Source organism: Lissotriton vulgaris, chromosome 1_1, assembly GCF_964263255.1.
Source record: "Lissotriton vulgaris chromosome 1_1, aLisVul1.2, whole genome shotgun sequence".
In the NCBI taxonomy this organism is placed as follows: domain Eukaryota; kingdom Metazoa; phylum Chordata; class Amphibia; order Caudata; family Salamandridae; genus Lissotriton; species Lissotriton vulgaris.
This window is the reverse complement of record NC_141685.1, coordinates 311,233,889-311,256,581: the sequence shown is the minus strand read 5'-3', so window position 1 is coordinate 311,256,581 and position 22,693 is coordinate 311,233,889. Positions and strand designations below refer to the sequence as shown.

Genomic DNA, 22,693 nt, shown 5'->3' with positions numbered 1-22,693 from the left:
ACAGATTTGACGTGCTAATTTAAGACTAGAATATGGTTTAAGGAAACAGTTTTTGGTCCGTCAAGCAACATTTTTAAAAACCTTATTGGCACTATCTAGAGCCGATGAAGGTACGTTAGCAAATGTGTGCTGGCGTGTCTATGTAATTTTGAATGCCCAAACTTAGTAGATGAAGTGAGGAGTAAAACGGTTTATAAAAAAATCTATTAATTTAACAGTTGCTCTGCTGTCAGAAATAATGGATTAAGATGAATTGAGGGAAAAAAAAACACTTCTGGTCTATAGGTAACTCCTTTGATAAAATGTTAGTCCAACCTTATTTGCTTTTTCATTTAAAACCCTTGATCAAAAAGAAATGTATGTTATTAAGGTTTGGCATATATCCAACTAATGATGGAACCCCAAAATGGGAGTATAAATGGTCATCGAATATTTGTAGGCTTTGTGGGCTGTGTGAGGAAACTTTACTGCACATTGTAACACTATGTTCAAAAATGTTGCGGGAGAGGAAGACAGTTCTAAAACCCATTTTTAAAGAAATGGGAGTTAGAACTTGTAGAACGGCAATTCAATCCTGCTTAAATGGTGTCAATGTTCATAATATACATCAATTTGTTCAGTTCATCCTCAAAGAGGAAAATAAATCATGTAATGTTGACATCTTAAGTAAATGATAAATCCGTTATGGCAACGACATAATGATTTTTACTGTTTTTAGGGAGTATGTGGGCTATTTTATTGCATTTTTAACTCATTTTCTAATTGTGTAATATATGTATGTTGTAAATTCAAAGGTAATTTTATAACTATGTTTGGCACATCATGTGCAGCTATTTTTATGATTTTAGAGGTCAGAGTAGGTGCACTTTATTCCCGATAGGTGCTTTGTACTATACATTATTTTTGAACACTAAATTATAACTTTTTGCTGCTAGCATTAGGCACTTTAGCTTTGTCGTTGAAAAATTTAATGCACATTATATTTTGCTGCTAATAGCATAAGACACACTAACTTTGTTGTTAAAATCTAATGTAGTTTATATTTTGCTGCTAATAGTTAGAGATATGTAAAAAAAATGTTATTGATTGTTTTTCGTTTTGCTGTTAATTGTTATTGAAAAACTATTAATATTTGCTGCTAGCACATTGGTTTTGGTGGCACTGAAAAATGTAATGCACTTTATATTTTGCATGCTGATAGCATAAGACACTTTAGCCTTGTAGCCGAAAATCAAATGCACTTTATATCTTGTTGCTAATAGTTACAGACAATCTGTAAAAATTGCTTTCTCTTTTTGCTGCTAACTGTCATTGCAAAATTGTCAATATTTGCTGCTAGCACATTGCACATTGGTTTTGGTAATGTGAGCACATTGCACTTTATATAGACATTGTGGACTGCTATTGACAAATGGACAATATTTGCTGTTAGCATAATGCATTTTAGTCCCTACCTGGAAAATGGTTAAACAACCGTTGATCAATTTATGTTAAGGCACTGTATCCGTATATGTTCAATCAGACTTTGTGCTCGATATGTACTTTTTTTGTAATGATTTTAATTAATCAACAAATAAACAATTACTACTACTACTACTATTACTGATCCAGGGGCTGAATTTTTCTGGGCGACATTTTCAACAAGAATTTGCAATGCAATAGGTCTCGCTTTTACACGAGTTTAAGCTATTGGCATTGCAAATGACCATGCCTTTTATTTAGGTTTTATAAACACAACAAACATAAAAGGCATTGTCATTTACAATATCAATAGCTCAAACTTTTTAGCTCGTGTTTGATCTCTTCTATATGTTTGGCATTCTCTCTGCCTGTGGTCTGTTTTCTAGAGGTCCTTATTTTATGTATATGTGTGCTGCATGGTACAATACGTATAAGGTCTCAAAGGCAAGACCTATTGGCTATGCCCCAGCCTTTGGAGACCTCATTACAAGCTCCCTTTTCATTCCAATAGGGGTGGTGAATTATGGTATTCCCACATCCTGGAATCAACAGTTCAATTACGGCCTGCATTACTGAGGAATTAAAAGGGAGGCCACTAATTATCTGACTCCTGCTTATTTGTTATCCTCAGCTGAGAAATATTACCATCCTGGAAAGATGAACAGAGTTTCTCAGCCCAGACCTGTTATACCTGGAATAGCCTCCTTTCTGATCTTTCCAACAATGCAACCCTCATGAGTTTTGTAAAAAAGTAACCCCAGGCGTAGGGCTACGCTACGCTCACAGAGCATGCGTAGTTTGCGCAACTACGCGCTACGCTAATTGCAAGTAGCACAGTGCAAAAATGCGTAGCGTAGCGGGCATTTTTCGCTTGCTCGCGGTCCTCAACGTCAGGTTGGCGAGCACGCAAAATAATATCCCGGCAAGACTTTTTCCTCGTTCGCGATCAGCAACATCAAGTTGCCTATCGGGAGCGTGGAAAATAAACTTCCCGGCGAGATTCTCAATGTGGGGAGGTCAGGTTTCTCATTGAGAGTGGTCGCGTATGCTCGCGATCGCTCGCGATGAGAAACTATGAGTCCATGTTGAGAAAGCTGCCACTCGAGTACAAATCTACTCGAGCTGCAGAAAACGACCGCTTGCACTGTGCAAGATGCGGTTTTCAATGATTGCACAGTAAGGACAAGCATCCGGCACTGTGCAATCAGTGCGAACAGCATTTTGCACAGTGCACTACGCAGTTCGCGTAGCTTGCGAAGTGCACTTCACATAGCTACGCGTAGCGCTACTACGCAAACTACACCCAGGGTTAGAAAAAAGGAGAAGAGGTGACCTAAAGGCCAGAGCTGGCAACTTTGAAGCTGCTGAACCGAGTTTGAGTACAGCATCCGCTTGACATCCTGTGATTCTGTGCAAATCAATTAATTTCCCTGTGGCAAAAAAATCTCACATTTAATAATGCAAGTTGAGTTGATGTAGAGCGCTCCAGTGCTCTTGGGATGAGTTCGCACTATAGAAAACTGCAACAGAAAAAAGTTGAACACATCTGTTGTTATAATCCCTTTTGCAGTTTGTAATCAAACCTTTTAAATGTGGCATAATATAAAACATGAATAGGAAAATCAGAGCGATTAATGTTTTGATGGCCTCCATCACGAGTGGACCATTACTTCCAATGGGAGGGAAGGGTAATGGGCCCATCAGGATTGTACATTTTGCCGAAACAACGCAGCTCCATGATCTTTCATCCGAGATTTCCCCTGCTGCAATGGAAAGATAGGCAGAAACCGACACAGTAAGTCCAATTTCCACATAATATTTCCCCAAAAGGTGTAAATTTAGATATATGAATGCAATCATCGGGACCTCGAATAGGGGTAATTCTGGAATGGAGAAGTGATGCACCCTCTCTGGTCTGCGGTAGTCCACGGGCTCCTAATAGGAGCTGAATTGAACAGTAATGCTCTGCATCGGTCTTACTTTGTTTGATAGCATGGCATAGTATTTCTACAGTCGTACTTCGAATTTTACACGCTGTGCCATCTCTCTAGTATTTCTGCGTCGCCCCTATGCTAGTGCTCTGGTACCTAATGGCCGAAGTCTGGTACAGTATTTCCGATGGTAGTGATTGATCTGCCCTGTCTCTCTGTGGCCTGATGTTACTGGGCCCCTGATATGGAAATTATTCAGATGTCAACACTATTTTCCAAGACAATGCATTTCGGTGGTATTCTGTTGGTAATCCTCTTGAGGAGACACACAGCAGCTCACAGTGTGGTATTTGTGTTGTATGCCTACCGTAATGCTGGGAATGTGGTACATAATGGTTATAATATTTGTGTTGTATACATATGGTAATGCAGTTGCATACAATTACATTTAAGACCGTGGCGTGGTGCACACTTAACGTAAAGTGGCTAAAAGTATGGTATTCCTGTTATAATACTCCGGATCGGGCACGCTGTGGTCCAAGGACCGGTGTTTCTGTATTATTCCTATAACCATTCCCCGGAAGAGTAACATTCCATAATATTAATTTCCGAGAGCTATATGTTATCTAAAGGTACCAGGCCATAATTTCAGCAGTTCAAGATCTACCGTTCATCCTTCCCAGTATGATAAACGGAATGGCTTAAAACTGGGTGAAAATAACACCTGTGTATCGCAGTACATCCATACCTGAAAGAAAAAAACAGAGGTGGCTGTGGTCAAGGGTTTCCCGCACCAACCGGACAGATGACGAACGGGACTATCACTATTCGCGTCCGACAGTCGACGATGGGTTGACTTTACAGTCTGCTGCTAGTAGAGCTATTCGCTGGTAGGTACGTTCGGAAAATTGAGCAAGGCGCCTAGTGTTCGTGCATTCAGAAATTGTTTTGGGCTATCTCTCTTCTTAAGGAGCTGAGAGTTCATCAAGCCATGCCTTTAATTATTATCAGACCACTGTATGCCTCCGTCCTACCCAAGTTAAGATGCAACTTAATTTTAAAATAAAACGAGAAGTTTTGAATTAATTTGAAAATAGGTCTGTGTATTTTATTGATGCGTTATTCATACAGTTTTGTTTGTTCTACCGGTTGTAAAGCGCTTTGAGTTCGACAGATGATCTTCACGCTAAGCAAAACTTAAAATAAGATACATACATTTTCTGTTAAACAAACGCAAGTGACAACCATGACTGGATAAGCATTCCTCTTTAAATGCAGGACTTTCTGTTGGATGAACAAATTTGAGGGTCTCTAGAAGGGGAGTGGCCTATGTAATAAAGGGCGTGACTTAAACTAAATTTCTGTTATTCACATAGTTAAAAAACACAATATCATGCGCCACACAGAATTGAGAGTTTAATTTGTTATTTCCCGTCACACGGTGATGCACACGCTGGTGTTTGTGTTATTCGTGTGGCACGGCGATGGGTCTTACTGACTCTGGGCCACAGATAGGCATTTCTGTGTTTTCCTGCGGGCACCCGGTCCTTGGTCTGTTAGTAATATTCTTCAATCCGACCTGACAGTTTCCAGGAAGCAGCCTGTCCTGGCCCCTTACTCTCTGAAGCTGTTGGCGCCACATAAAACGTTTATGAAAAGCGCGGCATGTTGAAAGTAATCCGAAGCCTCTAGTGCATAAAGGCGGCACGAGCAGCTGTGTCTCAGCAGGTCTGCAACTGCTCGGGGAGAGAGACAGAGATAAGGGGAAAGAAGCAGCACCAAACGACGGGATGAGCCGTGGGGGACGTCGAAAATCTGCCCCCTGGAGTCGGAGAGAAGGCCTTCGGTGTATTTACACCACGCTTGGAGGATATCGCTGACTGGGAGGGAGGGACGAGAGAGCGCTTGTTTACCTTCTTCGTTTCCCCTCCTCCCCCTGGAGACTCGGCTGAGCATCTGTGCAGTGTTGATACTGCCGGAGGCGGTCCGGAGCATCGGAGCCTGGTAAAGACAGGACTTGACTCAGACTCGAATAGGAGGGAGGGGGACTAATTGAAGAAGACAGTTTAAGCCTGCAAGTAAAAGATCCAGTCCTGATGGGCAGCCCCAAAGGAGACAGGGCGGTAACAAGGAGGGACTAAGAAGCCTCATTATCATGGACGATGACGCCAGCCAATAAAAAAATAGGGGAAGGGCTTCCACTCCACTTCTAAAATATACTCGAATACAGCATGCCTCGCAAAGTGAGCAGCGCGTTGTGCTGCAACGCTACGCAAGACCTAAAAATGGCAGATGTTTTGCAGTGATGGTGTATTATTTCAATATGTCAATAGATGCATGCAAGCTAAGGCATGTGTAAATGGTGTGGAGTAACTCATAACTTAAGATTTTCACCAATATTCTTATTCTTTCAGGAGTGGAAATAACAAGAGGACACACTACGCATCCAAAAATGGTAGCTCAAATTTCTGATGGAATCTGTGCAGACCCAGCGATGAAAGCACCTGTCATGCAGCCTGCTTCATCATGCATGAACATCGATATTTCTATCAATTCAGCATGCATATGGTGAACTAACAATCATACCCTACCACATAACGCATACCATGCCAAAAGATCGATCCTTTCAATCACAGGCAAAGAAGGTATATTTTATTTAAAAATCATGCTACCATGTTTCATTCACCACCTGTATGCAGATGTGCGACAAGCCAACTTCTTTGACCTTCCAGGCAGACTGTGCCTATCTATAAATAGTAATAAGAGACAGGATTAGGATAATCCTAGCAGCTTAGTCCTTAAGAAAGCCACTGTGACTCATACATCACACAAGATTGGCCGAAACAGGTCAACGTAACACTAGGATGTGGGAGACCATTATTTTCTCACTTCACATCCACCATCATGGCTTTTAACCCTACCCAGGGGATCCACGAATAAAATTTCCCTTGAGGTAGTTTTAATTCTTTCACAAATTCACTGCGTCACATGGAAAAAACTGCTACGCTGTAATCAGGTGTTGTAGCACACCTTAGATGCACTAGGGGATTGGTGTTGTTACAACGCAGGCTATTACAACGCCTGCTGTTACAACGCGGTTTTTACATCGCATACCACTACAACGCATAGTGCTTTTAAGCGCTGGATAGTGATTTATTTAATTTACTATTCCAACTCCAGTCCCCGTGGATAGTAGGGAAGGTGTTGGATAGTAAATTAAATATATTCCCTATCCTAGAGCACCCCCCAGCGCAATGCGTTGTAATGGTTTGCGTTGTAATGGTTGCGTTGTAATGGTAGTGCGTTGTAATAAATGCGTTGTAAGTGATGTTTCCCGCACTAGGCATCTGAGGTGGGAACCCAATGATGAAGCATGCCACCAACTAGGTTGGTGGGTGAGGCTTCTTTTAAGAAACCCAACTGTTTGTCTGGCCCATGAGTGGAAGACATATGTGATAAAATTTGATGTTCACTCCAATCTCTGTCCGGACAGACATTAACTTTAGAACAGGGGATGCAGTCACCATCTGCTCGCAGGAAGAACATGATCCAGTTGGGACTCCTGAGTACTGGGATGAGCCCTCAAGATACATAATATCTAGCACCATGAAAACAGTAACCAACAGGTCTCTAAGACCATGTGACAAATGACACCAGTGACATTGCTTTGAGGTGTATCAGTGGTCAAGTGGCTTTACATGCGACTCAGTGACTATGAAAAGCACAGATGATTCACAGCGCTACACTTGAAAGTTACATGACCCTAAATGGAACATAGTGTTTTTTATGCTCTTTCCTACTAATCAGCAAATTATCTTGGTGTTTACTTTTGAGGTTCTTCACTCAGGTTGGGGCAGCTACATCATTATTAGTCATCAGTACAAATTAAAACCACTGACTCACCTTTTCAATGTATGTATAAAGGACAGACTCAGGGGAGAGGGAACCGTTCTGGATCTTCTCAGTGAGCTGCACCAGGGACAGTGTAAGGATGGGTCCAGAGTTTACCCCAGGATTCTAAACCAAGAACATAAAAAACCTTTTATCACCAAATGTTTCTTTAACTTGGCAAAAACCATGCAAATAGGCCAACAACATTCTAAAGAGTCAATAACATGTTCAAAGAATGAAAAATCCGACACTCCTGACCATGCCTCTTAATCCTCCTCCCTACACTCCTAACCATGCCATTTAATCTACCTACCTACACTCCTGACCATGCCATTTAATCCACCTTCCTACACTCCTGACCATGCCATTACATCCACCTTCCTACACACCTGACCATGCCATTTAATCCACCTTCCCACACTCCTGACTATGCAATTTAATCCACCTTCCCACACTCCTGACCATGCTATTTAATCCACCTTCCTACACTCCTGACCATGCTATTTAATCCACCTTCCTACACTCCTGACCATGCTATTTAATCAACCTTCCTACACTTCTGGGCAGTGGCAATTCTGCACTTTAAATTCTGCAACGTGCTTCTAGGTGGGTGATGTTTTTTAATTCTTCAGCACTCATTACCATGTAAGGAAATAGTCTGCACAATCAACAGGGAGCAAAGATTTTCCCATCAAGTTTAATTTCTTCTATACAGTATATACAAACAAAATGACCAGGTAAAAAGGAGATTGTGAGTGTTGTGGGCAGACAACAAAAAGAGCCACATGAGTAATAAAAGTTGTGAATCTACCATGATTGAGTGGACGTGAGCACATTCTCTTAAAAATGTACAGAAACCGTGCTTGCCGGTGCTTAGCACCGGCACTTAATTACCAGGGCCGGGTCTACAAGCATTTCTGCACATCATTGATTTTTATTTTTTATTTTAGTTATTTACCTCACTACTGATCGTGGAGAGTTTGTGCAACTTCAACAACTTCTCGTCCGCAGAAGTACTGTCGGTCTGCTTGTCCCATCCGTCTCACTCCCAGCAAAGCCATCAATCCGCGGTGCCGTCTTTCACACACTGACTGGGCAAGCTGCATAATGGCTGGGGCAGACATTCCTCTCTCATCTGTCTCATTGAATTACGAGATGGCAAGAGTAGCTGCCTGCCTCCATTCACCAGCCAATACTTGAACGCTTTTGCCACTCTCTGTGGTGGTGGAGGGGTATTTCCATGCGTGCCCTCAGTTTGTGTCTGAAGCCAGGGCCGGACTGCGAACCACAACCGGCCCTGGCAAAGTGCTCGGCCGGCCACCCCCCCCCCTCCCCACTGGTGGGGGGGTGGGGGGGTTGCAGGTGCCGCTGAGCTCTTTGCCGGGGCCAGTTTTCAGCCAATTTTGGTACAGGGCCGGTTTGGCCCAAAACCGCCCCCCACCCGTGCGGCGCAACGGGGGATTGTCCGGTGCCCGCTATGGCCAGTCCGGCCCTGTCTGAAGCACACACCCTGTGATGAAGTTCACAGACATCGGCACTCATTAAAGCCTATAAAACTGCAGCTAATCTGGCACCGACTCTCCTGGTGCCCGTAGCCAGCCACGCCTCGATCAAGTCCGACGCTGGCACTGCTGCCGATCGGACAACGACACACCAGGGTACCCAGAAGGCCGGGTCTGTGCTGTAGCACAGGCCCATCACTGACTGGCTGGCACGCTTCTAATGTTTCCCTATGCATTTGCAGCCAGGCATAGCCCCAACTGATATTTTTAGCCCGGGGCTAGTTGCTTGCAAGGATATGGAGCTGTCACTAATCAAGAACCACATGGTGCACTCCTCGTGATATGCCTTCAGCACTAGTGTAAATATGCTTTCTTTCCCCAGCACATGTTTATTTATTAACCAGAATGTAGATTGTACACAATCTTAAACAATTTATGGACCCCCCTCACACCACCGAAGACCTGAGACTATGCTGGCACTCTAAACCATTCACAACTGGACAGTCACCCATTGTTCTGGTTTGTAAAGCTTCATGTGGGGCCTGTAGTCCACTTTCTCCCTATAATTAGTTAACTTTCAATGACTAGGCCTCCATGAAGGCCCCCGGGGTATTGGCGGGGGTGAAAGCTGCTGACTTTATGAACAAATAAAGAGCAGTGGTAATATTCCCTCTGTGCCCGAGTGGGCAGCAAGCTCTTCTCACAAGGTACTTAAAGGACAAAACCATGACAGAGTAAATAAAAATGTAAATACATTTAAAACATATGTAAATGTATGGTGGTTTGGTTTATTAGGTTGAATAAAACAATCTTGTTTTTTACCTCTAGTCTTAAACGCCACACTTGTGGCATTTCTAAGTGCTATACAAATATCCGATGTTACTGTAGCTCAATTTGCCTCATTCAATTTGCCCACTTTGGAAGGATAAACAGGAAATGAAAAAAATAAATGATGCATTCTGACATTAAGGTAAGTCAAAACATTCTAGGGATCGTTCTGCTTAAATCACATGATTTCTGGGTTTGTAAATGTGTTGTTGGCCAGGGTGAGTGCTGTGTGTCTGTATGAGTGCAGGGTGAATTTTGCACCTGTATGAGTGCAAGGTGAGTGCTGTGTCCTGTATGGTGTGAGTGATGTGTCCTGTATGGGTGGGAGTGCTCTGTCCTGTATGGGTGTAGGGTGAGTGTTGTGTGCTTGTATGAGTGTACGGTAAATAGTGTGCAGGGTGAGTGGTGTGTGCCTGTAGGCTTGCAGAATGAGGGGTGTGCCTGTATGCTTGTAGAATGGGGTTTCTGACTGTATGAGTGTCGCTGAGCGGTGTGTCTGAATGAGTGCGGGGTGAGTGGTCCAAACAGAAACCTGAACAGGTGGACATTTCTGACCATTTCTGTCCAGTTTGCAGGCCTCCTTTATATGCACTGTAATGCTTAAGTCATCTGCACATCTGAAAAGTGTAATTTTCAGATACCACAGCATGACATACTGTGCATATATAAAGGGCCTGTATTGCATACAATAGGCATATCTGTGACACAACATTTTTATGAGCCTATGATATGTGCACATTTTGGAGATCTGATATATGTGTATAATCAGATGTTTTAGCTGTCCATGTCGGCATAATACAGGGCTGAATGATATGCATAAATCAATTACAGGTTCTGCATATGCCATAGAGGTGCATATTGTGCTTCTAGCAGAGCCCAAAATAATCTTCTTGTGAGAGATGCCTTCATAGTGGGCTAGTGCGTCTGAGCTGTATAATGTCCTATATCCTTTGGCAACAAAATGTACATATATTAGTGGCAAATTTCCCAAATTCTCAGAGCAAAATAATTGAGAAGTGTGTAAGGTGTGGTATTCTCTTTTACTAAATGACTGGTCCAGAGAAGTGTGTAAAGTGTTTGAAAAGCAATTCTGGGGCGACACAAAATACAACAGAAGTAGATAGTCTTTTCAGCATTAATTTAGGGTCTTTATCTTCATTTCCAGAAGTCATGGCATCCAGTTTCTTTTAGTGGTTTTGCCTTATTTGATTAAGATATCCTTCCCAAGGAGCTTGAAAACCAATACGTGTTGTAAGTCAACCATCATATTTCCAAGGTAGGAAGTTAGATTCGGTATTACATCTAGCTTTCAGCAGTGCCAGTTGAGGATGTGGGTGAAGCCAATAGACTGGGGGTGGAGCCAATGAAGGAAGTGGGTGGCGTCAGGGAAGTGGGTGTGGCCTCCAACAAAAATTTGAGCACCTGGACTTAATATTTTACAAATTAAGCACTGCTGTAGCGGATATGTTTTTGCAGATGTATGCATTTCAGAAGTACATAGGAAACACATACATCCACCTCTCAGTGCGAGAGCAATCAGAGCCAAACCAACAATGGCAATTGTCTGAACCACATTGATCAGCGAGTAAGAGATTATTTCGGCTGAATGGTTTGAAAACAGAGCTCCTATTGATGGGTAAGCTAAAAACCAAAATGGCTTCTGAATTGCCACCATCCTTGGGGGAACACCCAGCCCTAACAGAACAGCTTACCAAGTGGCCAATGTTCAACTCTGCATTGTCCTACAACTCTTCCAATCAAACTGCAGAGCGTTGCTAACCAACTCCCACCCTGCTCAGGTCATTGATGCACTGCCATAATTATATATATAGTGGCACTCTGAAAAACTAAACAAGTAAAATCCAATGTGGACAGAAGCTGGACCACACAAATCCAGACATGAAAACATTTGGATGGCTCCAATGGAAGCCAGCATCAAGTTGAAACTATTACAGTGCTTTAGCAAATATTACACAGATTTTCCTGTTTTGGAAATGGTTGAGATTACTCTTTAGTTAGGTCAACAAAGACACTTGTTAGATTCTCAAAAGTACAGGGTTGTAGAATGTATCTGGTGCCTTCAGTTTGGAGTGATTGGTCAGAGGTAGAAGATGCAATATAATGTGTATTGGAAAATAGAATTGGAGTGTGTTAGGAGATGGTTTGAACTGTGGTAGTTGGCTTGGTTATGATTACTCACACCCTGACTTTTGCTTCTGGTTGCACTAATTGATTCTCAGTTTTAGATTCTCCTTTTTCTCTAGCAACTCTTTCCATTTCATGAATGATGGTGGCTTTCCTTACTTTCCCTTCATTTAGAAGTCTTAGCTGGGGTTTGCCCTTCCATTACTTGGCATTTAACTGTAGCAGTAGTGTTTATGCAGTTATTCATGCCAATCCATCACTGACCAGTGAGCCTAAATGTCTCCCTCAGTCAAGGGCTTATAGCTGGACTGATTGTGGATCCATTAACTTCCTACTATGTTCTGTTGAAGATTTGTAGAGCGCCCATTCACCAACCGGTCTCTTGGCGCTAATGTTTCCCATTGGAGTCACAGATTAGAGAGGTCCAGGTCTAGCTGCAAGTTTGGGTGAAAAACCAGGTCTTCAGCATTTTCCTGAAGCCAAATGGTACGTTTCTAGTCTCAATGAGGCGGGCAGAGCGTTCAAAAATTTGCGTCTCTGTATTGAGAAATGCAACACTTCCATTTGTTTACGTCTGAACTCCAGAACCACCAATCAATTCATGAGCATGGATCTTAAGGTCACTGTGTAAAGTAAATGTGAATTTTTGAGGATATGTACTTTGGACCAGCACCATGTAAAGCTTTGAACAGGATGTATCCTGTTTTAAACATGGAACGCTGCTCCGCTGGGAGCCAGTGCAGCTCCGTTAGCAGCAGCTTGACGTGACAGAATCTGCCTTGCTGATAGATAATTGTAGCTGCCTGGTTCTGTATCAGCTGCAGGCAGTGTTTCAGGTTGCACTGGGGGCCTAGGTAGATTGCATTAGTGTAATCGATTTTTGATAGGATCAAGTCAATGATGATTTGAATGCTGGCCTCTCTGCTGAAAAACTTTCAGACTTTTCTTAGCTTCCGCCAGGAGGTGACCGTCCTAATCCGCGTGTTCATGGCGAGTTCCGAGTCGATATGTATGCCTAGGCTCTATATCGAATTCGTAGGGACAGGAGGAGGTCCCAACTCAGTGGGCCAATGGGTAGGAGTCCAGTGCGAAAGTTTGTTGTTAGGGATGATGATTTCAGTTTTTAGTGTTTAGTTTTAATTGATTGACTTTTGTTCATCCAATTTCTAATGAACAGCATGGTATTCCTGAGGAACTCCTTGGAGTCGGTAGAGTCATTGATGGAGAAAATAAACTTCATGTTGTCAACATAGTTGTAAATCTGGATGCCCAGCTGATGAAGCGTGACAATAAGGGGGCGATTATATACATCAAAAGAGGTGCGGGGACAAGAAAGAGCCCTGGGGTACTCCACATTTCAGGATGACAGTGTCGGATTTGTAAGGAGAGAGCCACACTGACTGTTTCTGATCTTCTAGGAAGGATTGAAACCAATTTAAGGAAGCAACTCCGAGACCTGCTGCAGCAATAAATTCGACCAAGATGTCATGGTTGACTGTATCGAACGCCACAGACAAGTCCAGGAGAATCAAGGCTTTAGTACAATCTTCATCAACCTTTCTTTTTGAGTCATCCATGATGGATACAATTGTAGATTCAGTAGAGTGGGATGAGCGGAACCCTGCCTGATGTGAGTTTAAGAAGTTAGTGTCTTCTATAAAAGTGCTGAGAAGTTTGGTTACATATGTCTCTAATACTTTGGAAGGGAAGGAGGGATATAGGCCTAGAGTTGTCCAGCATCTGGGGGTCAACACCTTGTTTGTTCTGAAATGAAATGATCACGGCTTCTTTAAAGGCTTGTGGAACTGTCCCTTGGGTTAAGGAAAGAGTCAGTAGAGAGAGAGAGAGAGTGGTCTCTAGGAATGCTGTAAATATGGATTTTTGCATGCGAGGGGGACGACATCATTAGGGGAACATGATTTTACTTTGTTTAGATGTTCCAAGAACTGTTATCTGCTTAGACGTGAGAGGGTGGACATGGAATCAGTGTTGGTATTTCCTGACCGATCTTCCATATCTTTATGGTTGGCATCTATGGATTCCTGAATTTTCTAAATTTTATCCAAAAAAAGTTTTTATCGTTGCATAATTTGTGTGTGGAGGGATCGGAGGGGTCACATGATTTGGGTTGGATAACTCCCGTACTGTTAAAAATATCTTAGGTTTTATTATTTGAGTTTCATACTTTGTTGGAGAAAAAAAAAATTGCCCCCAGAATGGCTTTTTTTTGTATACCATTAGGTTTGTCTTGTAATGTTCTCTAGATTCAGTCGAGTTTCGCCATTTCCCTTCTGCCTGACGTGTTCTGAGTTTAGGTCAACAGTAAACCATTTGGATGCTTCATGCCACCTGATACGAGAAGTTCAGTTTGTAGAGGAGCATGAATGTTTATAGCATTCAGTTGTTAATTTGTAATTTCGCTCTCCAGATTATCTTTATTGTCCAGCCTTACTGGCAGCTTGCTGTTCAGGGTGTCACATAGGGATTCCAAATGTATGTGATTCCAATTCCTATATGAGCTCTTTTGATGGGGCACAGTTGGACAGAGTAATGTTATATACAGTAAAGCTAATTAGGTAATGATCTGACCATAAGCAAGGGTATATTTCTAGATACTGAAGAGTGAGATTAATAGACCAGGCTTGGTCAAGTGTGAACTTTGATGTGTGTAGCTGCTTGGATGTGTTGTATGAGATTCCAGAATGCAACAGTGAGACTCCTCTATAACATCCCGAGGAGGCTCAGCGTTCGTAAACAATTGAAGGAGCTTCACTGGCTTCCAGTGGCCCAAAGAGTGCGCTTTAAGACTCTGGTCCTTGTTTATAAAGCCCTGCATGGACCATGCCCACCCTACCTTGCTAAAAGATTTACCTTCTACCTACCGACCCGTCAGCTGCGATCTGCCTCCCGAAAGCAGGTGGTCGTCCCCAGATTCAAGAGAGTTCGCCTGGGGGGGCAATCTCTGACGGTAAGGGGAGCTCAGATGTGGAACGCCCTTCCTGATGCTCTAAGACACTCTCCCAACCTGATCAATTTTTAAAAACTGTTAAAAACTCACCTTTTTATAGATCATGAATAGCGGATTCCCTAATTACTCTGATTCAGTTTCTTCCCGCGCCAGGACAGTCTCAAATAACGGAGCGCGTTATAAATCAATATATAACATAACATAACATAACAAACATTGCAGGGCACCGGCTAATTCCTTTGCTCTCTTTCCCCCTGCATCTCAATATCTCTCTCAGGCTTTGGCTGTAAATGGCCCAGTCCTGAATATGATCCCACATCTGGAGAATCAGGAGATGATGTCAGTGTGATATCAAAAAAAGACACCAATGTGGACGACAAAAAGAAAGTAAAGGACTATGCTGATAAGAAATGATAGGAGAAGTCACATGGACAACACAAAAACCTGCCAGGCTCTTGGTAAATTCTGCAACAGGTGCAGGAAAAAGGACATTTTGGGAGAGTGTGTAAGAGTTGGAGAGGTAGCATGGTCGTGAGAAAAGTAGATGAGGGAGATTCAAATTTTGATCTCACAGTCTAGAGTGTAGGGGCAGAGAGAAAGAGCAATGGTTGACCCAAATACAATATGTATTTAAATGGTTGTCCAGTGAAATTGATGGTGTATTCATGAGTGTAATCATTCCGTATAAGATCTGGTGCAAGAATTGCAGAGGGAAGAAAACTCTTACCCACAGATGTCCAACTAGGAAGCTATGGTGGTCACAGGATAGATATATTGGGAGTGAATTGAAAAATAAAGGGTAAAGGACAGGTGGCAGGCAAGGTGCATCTTTCAGAGAAAGGTGGAGGTATATTTGGATGGTCCCATTGAATAAAGATGGGAACAGGAGTATATTCATGGGGGGATCCCCTAGTTTATGTTACAGGAGGGAACCAAGGATATATGAATAAGAATATGTGCATGCAAGTGAGATTATCTTAAGGCTTTACGGGACAAATTTTGCTCTGTCTTTTCTAGGCAGTTCCTCTAATTCTGAAAAATTGACCAAAGCTATTGATGGAGCCATACCTGTCAAACACAGAGTAAGGACTATGCCACTGTCCCGAAGGTCTAAGTTGAGATATATTGGAAAACTTGTGCATAAAAGATGTAATAGAGCCAACAGAATCTTCCCAATGTGTGGCTTTATTTAGTAATTTCAATTCAGGGGATGAGGGAACGGGCATGGATGTCATTTAGGGGTCGCCAGGGGTCACAGCTGTGACCAAGGCTTGCCCCTTGCAACCCCTGGCACTGCAATAGATAAGAACCTTACAACAAGTACATACTTGGAGTGGTTAGGAAAAGCAATTACTAAACATGCCCTACTAAAAAGGAATATCAAGAAGTAGACCACCTGTGCCAGGGGTCCACCTTTAAGGTCAAGAAGCTGATGCATAAATGCTGTAAAAAAAAGTCATGAGGAATTAATATAAAGCAGAGGACACAACAACCTAATTCAAGAATATTAAAAACCTGGTTGTCTCTCAAAAGACTAAGTATTTCGCAGGGAAAAAAACAAGCTGCTCAGAACTCCACCAGAGATTTGTTCAAAACTGTTGAGACATTGTCTAATTTACCTTATAACCCGATTTCACCCCCTGTCAGATGTTTTGCGACCAACTGGCAGTCTTCTTTCAAGAAAAGGTAGAGGGAATTTTTAACAAATGTATTACTAAGGATAACTTGCTAAATAGTTCCATCGTTCAACATAATACGGCTATGGGAGGAAGCCCCTTAATAAAATTTCCCTTGCTTCTGGAGGAAAGAGAGACTGAACTGGTCCGTCAAACGAAATCTGGAGTACCTCAGATCCCTTCCATCCTAAAATAATGCATGAGATTGTAGGTACAATCTCACCATCTCACTCAGTTGTTGAATTCCATTTTGGGATCTGGAGATTTCCGCTACAATGGAAAAAGGCTTCTATCATCCTGTTGCTAAAAAGGCCAACACTTGGTCCTAAAGAAGTAAAGAATTTCTGCCCCATCTACCGACTGCCTCTACCACCCGAGGTTCTAGAAAAACACTATGTGGCTCCCTTAAGGAAGGATATTTGATCTTTTGGCTTTGCTCCCGTAGCATATGCAGATGATACACAGCGGATTGTATGAATTTCGAACAACACTGAATTGACAGCACTTCGTTTTAGCAACTGCATGAGCAATATAGTCCAATGGATGAGTAACAGTCTGAAAAGATCAAACCACACAGGTAAAGTGAACAGGAACTGGTTTAATCGTACCTACAGGTCCCCAGCAACCACACGTCCCAACTAAGATAGGCAGGAACAGCAACTGACTTTACAAATACAAAACGGAACCGACGTTCGTTCTTGATAGCATCACTTAGTGCGAGGTACAAAATAATGCATCTTGCGCCAAGAGACGGAAGGAAAACTACACATGCCTCCCCCCAAAGAACCAAAAATAACAGCAAAAGTAGAACACCTCTGAGAAATTGAAAAAGAAAGAGAAAACAAAGAGAGACAATATGATGCAGTAAATAATAAAGCCGTCTAGACAGACAACTTTAGGTTTAAAGTATTTTATTGAAGCAGGGTGGGGTAGGACACAAGGGGGCAGGGAACAAATGAACCACAGGAACCGCACATCAGTTCGCATTATACAGCAAGTACAACAATGCAGTCACAATTTTGCAAGGGGCTCCATCCGACTCGGGAGCATAGCTTTCGCACCTGTGGGCACGTACAGACAACGAGGGGGGGGGGGGAGAAAGGGAGGGAGGGACGGGATGGGGGAAGGAAAGAAAGTCAGGAAGGGAGGGACAAAGGAGAGAACGAATGAAGGAAAAAAGGGGGGGGGTAAGGAAAAAATGGGGGGGGAAGGGAAGGGAAGAGAGGAAGGGGGGGGGGGGTGAAGGGAGGAGAAACAACCCCGCTCCAAAAACCTACCCAACCAAACAAAACCCCCAACTACCATATCCCAACCCACCCCCTGTACTGTGCCAATGTCTACAGTCTCCACTACTGCGAACTCTCCATGAATCTCTGCTATACAATACCGACCCCACCCAATCAAGCAGGCGGGTCTGGTGGCGGCGTCAGCCTCAACAACCGAAGGTATCTAGGGCAGGTGATCTCTCGAAACTCGGAACATAACAGGCAGTGAAAGGGCTCCCACAATTCCTCAAAGGTATCAGTGTCCCCCAGGGCTACTAAGGACATCTTCTCCATTCCAAGAACGTGCCATAATCTGTGTAGCCAACCAACTACAGAGGGAAGTGTTGTGGTGCGCCAGTGTATGAGAATATTCTGCACCGCTGACCCCAGCGCAATCGCTATCTGTCTACCTCTCTTAGACCTAAGGGGGTACATCAGCCCATTCGGCAGCCCCAGCAGGACATAGGCCGGGAATCTAGGCAGTTCTATCCCAAAGCATTTGTCCACCTCGCCCAAGACCTCTTCCCAGTAAGGAGCCAGCAGGGGGCATTCCCATAGAATGTGTGTTAGTGTACCAGTGTTGCCACAGTTGCGCCAGCACGTCACTGGTATTGCCCTGTCCATCTCGTGCAGTTTCTCCGGAGTACGGTACCAGTAGGTCGAGATTTTAGTGAAGGTCTCTGTAAGACCGGTGTGGTAAGCCGAATGGCGTGCGCGGAAGGAGATGTGTTCCCATTCTTTATGGCTCAGCTCGCGCCCGAGCTCTCGCTCCCAACGTTCCCGACCGGGGTTGTAAATATGAAAGGAGAGGGGCTGCAGCATTCTATACAGGTCTGAAATCAGTTTAGCGTCCGACGTGCGAGTAATTAACCTATGCTCATACGCCGTAATTTCCCGGTGTGCCGCGTCGCGCACTTGGGGTTGTAATGCCCAGTGGCGCGCCTGCATATATCGCATGCGCTCCGTTTCCGGGAGGCCATAATCCCGTCTCAAGTCCTGGAAGGAGACAGACAACTTTAAAACATAACTAAATCACTACATTTTTCTGGTAAAGCAATATCCCTTCTAGGACGTTCAGGGATAGAAATATCCTTCAAAGAGACAATCTCTTTTGTTTGCTGAACCACAACATTGGAATCCCCAACAGAACTTTATAAATCCTAAGAAACTAAATCATCCACAAACGTATCAACAGTCTCAGGGATTACTTATTTTCCAGGTATGATATCTTGCTTAGAAAGAACCTCATTAGTGGATGACGGAAAATTCGCCAAATCATCTGAAAAAGTGTAAAATTGTGAGGAACATCCAAGATGCAAGTTTTGAATATTAAATGAATCCAAAACATGTTTTCTGAATCTTAGACAGCCTATTAACACCCCACTAAGACCCATAGTTTAGTTTAGAGTTGTTGTTAAAGGTAAAACATCTGCCAAAGATCTTCTTAGAAATTTTGAAATACCTTTTTTGACATGAAAAGGTAATTTGATTTTGATATAATCACGACCTACAAATTTCTGGTGTGTCCCTCAGATAAACATTTTGAAACTTGAGAACTAGAGTCACACAAGACCGTTTGATCAATAGATGCATGCTGCTTTTTTTTTTTTTTTTAGAATTCTGATGGTCAAGGACGTTCTGCCAAGCCTTAAGATAAAGCTCTTTCAAATCAACCACCGGACTCCTCTCCTTCATCCAAGAGGATGTAAAGCTCAACTTGGGAGGCCGACTTTTAAGCATCATTAAAGGAGCGAACGCGGTAATGGAACGAGGAGTTGTATGATAGGCCTATATTTTCTCTGCAACAACATTTTCCACATCAACTCTGTTGACACGAGTAGATTACTTAGAATCAACAATGACTATTAAACCTTTCCACTTGACCATTCATGTGTGGCGAGTACAAGGCAGTTTTAAGGTGTTTAATATTTCTGACACGCAAGAAACTACCAAAGTCAACAGAGGTAAATTGCACTTTATTGTCAGAAACAATGCAATCAAGAAGTCCCTCTCTATGAAAACATTCTCCTAAAAATGCTGTACAACTTTAGAGGCAGGTTGGGAAATCCATTTATACTCTACCCACTTTGGAAAATAATCAATAAGTACAACCACATACGACTTGCAAGAACAGATGTTATCGTATGGTCCAAGGAGGTCTAGAGCTAATTTTTGCCAAGATCTTTCAGGACAGTTAGAATATTGTATATAAGACTTGGAGGTGATTAGGAATTTGTCAGAATTGGCACACAACATCCATTATTTAACAAAAGAAGTTGGTATAGTGCTGATGCTTGAAAAGACGCTGGTCAAGAATGTACCAATGGCGTCAGGGCGCGGTAGAATCCAAGGGAAAAATTAAATTTGTAAACAGCATGGATCTCCAGGAATTCGAGATCGCCAGAGAATCGGCATGTCTGGGTTGTAATGGCGTCCGTGCCGGAATGGACGAGATCGCCAGCGTCTGAATGAATCTTAGCTGCTGCGGGGACCTGAATCACACGATGAAGTTCCGACCTGCGGCGCAATTAACTGCAGTTCATTCCGCCGCAGGTCGGAACTTCATCGTGTGATTCAGGTCCCCACAGCAGCTAAGATTCATTCAGACGCTGGCGATCTCGAATTCCTGGAGATCCATGCTGTTTACAAATTTAATTTTTCCCTTGGATTCTACCACGCCCTGACGCCATTGGTACATTCTGGACCAGCGTCTTTTCAAGCATCAGCACTATACCAACTCGTCAACCCTGTCCTGAAGAAGATCCCAAATCATTGTGGATCGAAACGCCGTCGACACTACAGCGCAATTGTTTGGCGCAATATTACGTTGGGCTCATAACAATGATCTAATGTGTTACAAAGGACTATAATTTATTAACCATTGAGCCACCATTGTACATAATTTTGTCACCTTGCGCCGTTCACCTCACTTGCGTCGCCACCTTTCACTTGTATATATCACCTTGTCACCAAGTGCCTTTGGGTTGTCACAATTTTCTTGTACCGTGCTGCTTTCAACTGTATTCCCATGTGTAAATATTTCTACAAACTGGTGAATTACAAGCCATGCACTAACCAATTGAGCCTCCTTGTTTCCTTCTAATGTAATGCTCCTTGCATACATAACTAAACTGCCTTTCAATTTGTTACCTGTTGGGACATTGTGTTCTCTATATACTTTATACCCAGTCCCAGTGAGGTCTATGGGTCTTACTCCTGTTCTATATCACTAACTTAAATACATAGGCAGTACTATCCATCCTGTGAAACAAAAGATTTTAGAACATATGAGGGGAATCGGTAATAAAAATGCCACATACCCAGTGGCCAGACATTTTGAGCCCCACCATCAAAGAAACAAACTTCTTAAAATATTTCTGTTTGGATCATGAACCCATAGAAGAATGAGGGGGTAATGGAGAGCTTAAACTAAGTAGACTGGAATCGAGATATACCATAGACCTAGAAACCAAAACACCACTCAGTCTAAATGGGAGTGAAGAGATGGGGGTTCGCTTGTAGAGTAGTACAGAACACAAGGCCTATTTGTATTCAAGCAAAAGAAAGGAGCAGCTAAACAAAATGAAATGATATGTGACTATCTGTGAATCAAATCCCATTGAGGGCAAGATATTAAAAATATAGCTTGTCTATATAACAAGCATGATGAATTATCAGCGGACATAACCCGAATAGTGACAAGAGAAGTAGAAAAATTATGGAATAAAATTATTGAACAATGTCATGATTATGAAATGACACAGATTAGTGTTTTTGAAGTTACATGGACATGAAATATATTGAATGGTAAATTACAAGATGGTGCAAATTTAAAATGCATGCCCATACAGGGCAAATGTTTATGATGAGAAATATGGTTCACACATCGAGGGCACCGTTTTCAATTGTAAACATGAGCTGTGATAAATGCACGCAGACTGTATAATGAAATTATTGAATAAGTCTCATGAAGAACAATGTAATTATTACTCTGAATGTCATGCATTTCAAAATAGAAGAATAGTAAGATTAGAAGATGGCGCTGATTTGTAACAGAGACCTTGAAGTCAGTTCTCAATGGTATCATACACTTTGGCAAAGACATAAATAATGTAATAAAACGGATTATGATTCCCTGTGAGTGCTAGTCATAATATTCTGCAGCGAGATAGATAGATATAAGTGTGTGTGTAAGTCAACAAATGCCATGTGATGTCATTTCCGCTACACCTGGCCGGTTGGTGAATTGGTGTTCACAAAAGGGTGCCTATCTGTAGATTTGCGCATCGTACGTTTTTTTGGTGGATTATTACCCTCTTCCTAATATGCACAACAATCTCCACCTCGGGTAAGACGGCAGTGTTTTCTAAATTAGATTTATCCAGAGCCTTCCACCAGATAATCCTGGAGAAAGAGGACCATCTGCCATCACTACCAAAGACAGGTTTCAATTGAAGTGTGTGCCTTTTGGTCTTGCTAGTGGTTTGACAAGCCTTCAAATGATGAAGAAGTAAACTTTGAAGGGTATAGACAGTGCAGTTGCATTCCAAGACAACCTACTGGTGTTTGGGGAGAATGTGAAGCAGCAAAACACCAGACTTAACAGAGTTCTACAAGCCTTGTCTGAGAGGGGTTTAACTTTAAAATTTTAGGAGGGACAGTGTGGAGTATTTAGGCCATACAATTTAATTTCTAAGGATGGGATCAAGCCAAAGGACAGTCCAGTTGAGAGAAACCTGAATGCTCCGGAACCCATGATATTATTTTTGGGTCTATCTTATTTTTATGGGAAATTCGAAAAGATTATGCATCAAATGTGGGACCATAGAGGGTGTTAATGGGAGAAATGCAAAGTTTTGATGAAGAGAGAGCCAAACTAGGAGCTTTTGCATCTCTCAAGGAAAACATTATTCATAATCCCGGTCTAAAACCATTTGCACTGGGCAAAGAAAGTGAGAATATGTGGTGGCTGTCGATTCAAGTGGGAGCTGTGTTGTCGCAATGTCGGAGAGGATGTAGCCTTAGA

General features: G+C 42.6%; 1 protein-coding gene across 1 annotated transcript in view; it reads right to left on the bottom strand.

Moving 5' to 3' along the window:
* LOC147747101 (vitamin D3 hydroxylase-associated protein-like) overlaps nt 1-22,693 on the bottom strand; it is a 374,791-nt gene that overhangs the window by 290,277 nt on the left and 61,821 nt on the right. Inside the window, exon 2 of the mRNA XM_086952349.1 lies at nt 7,296-7,409. Coding sequence (XP_086808475.1) covers nt 7,296-7,409 — 114 coding nt within the window. The remainder of the gene's footprint in view (nt 1-7,295; nt 7,410-22,693) is intronic.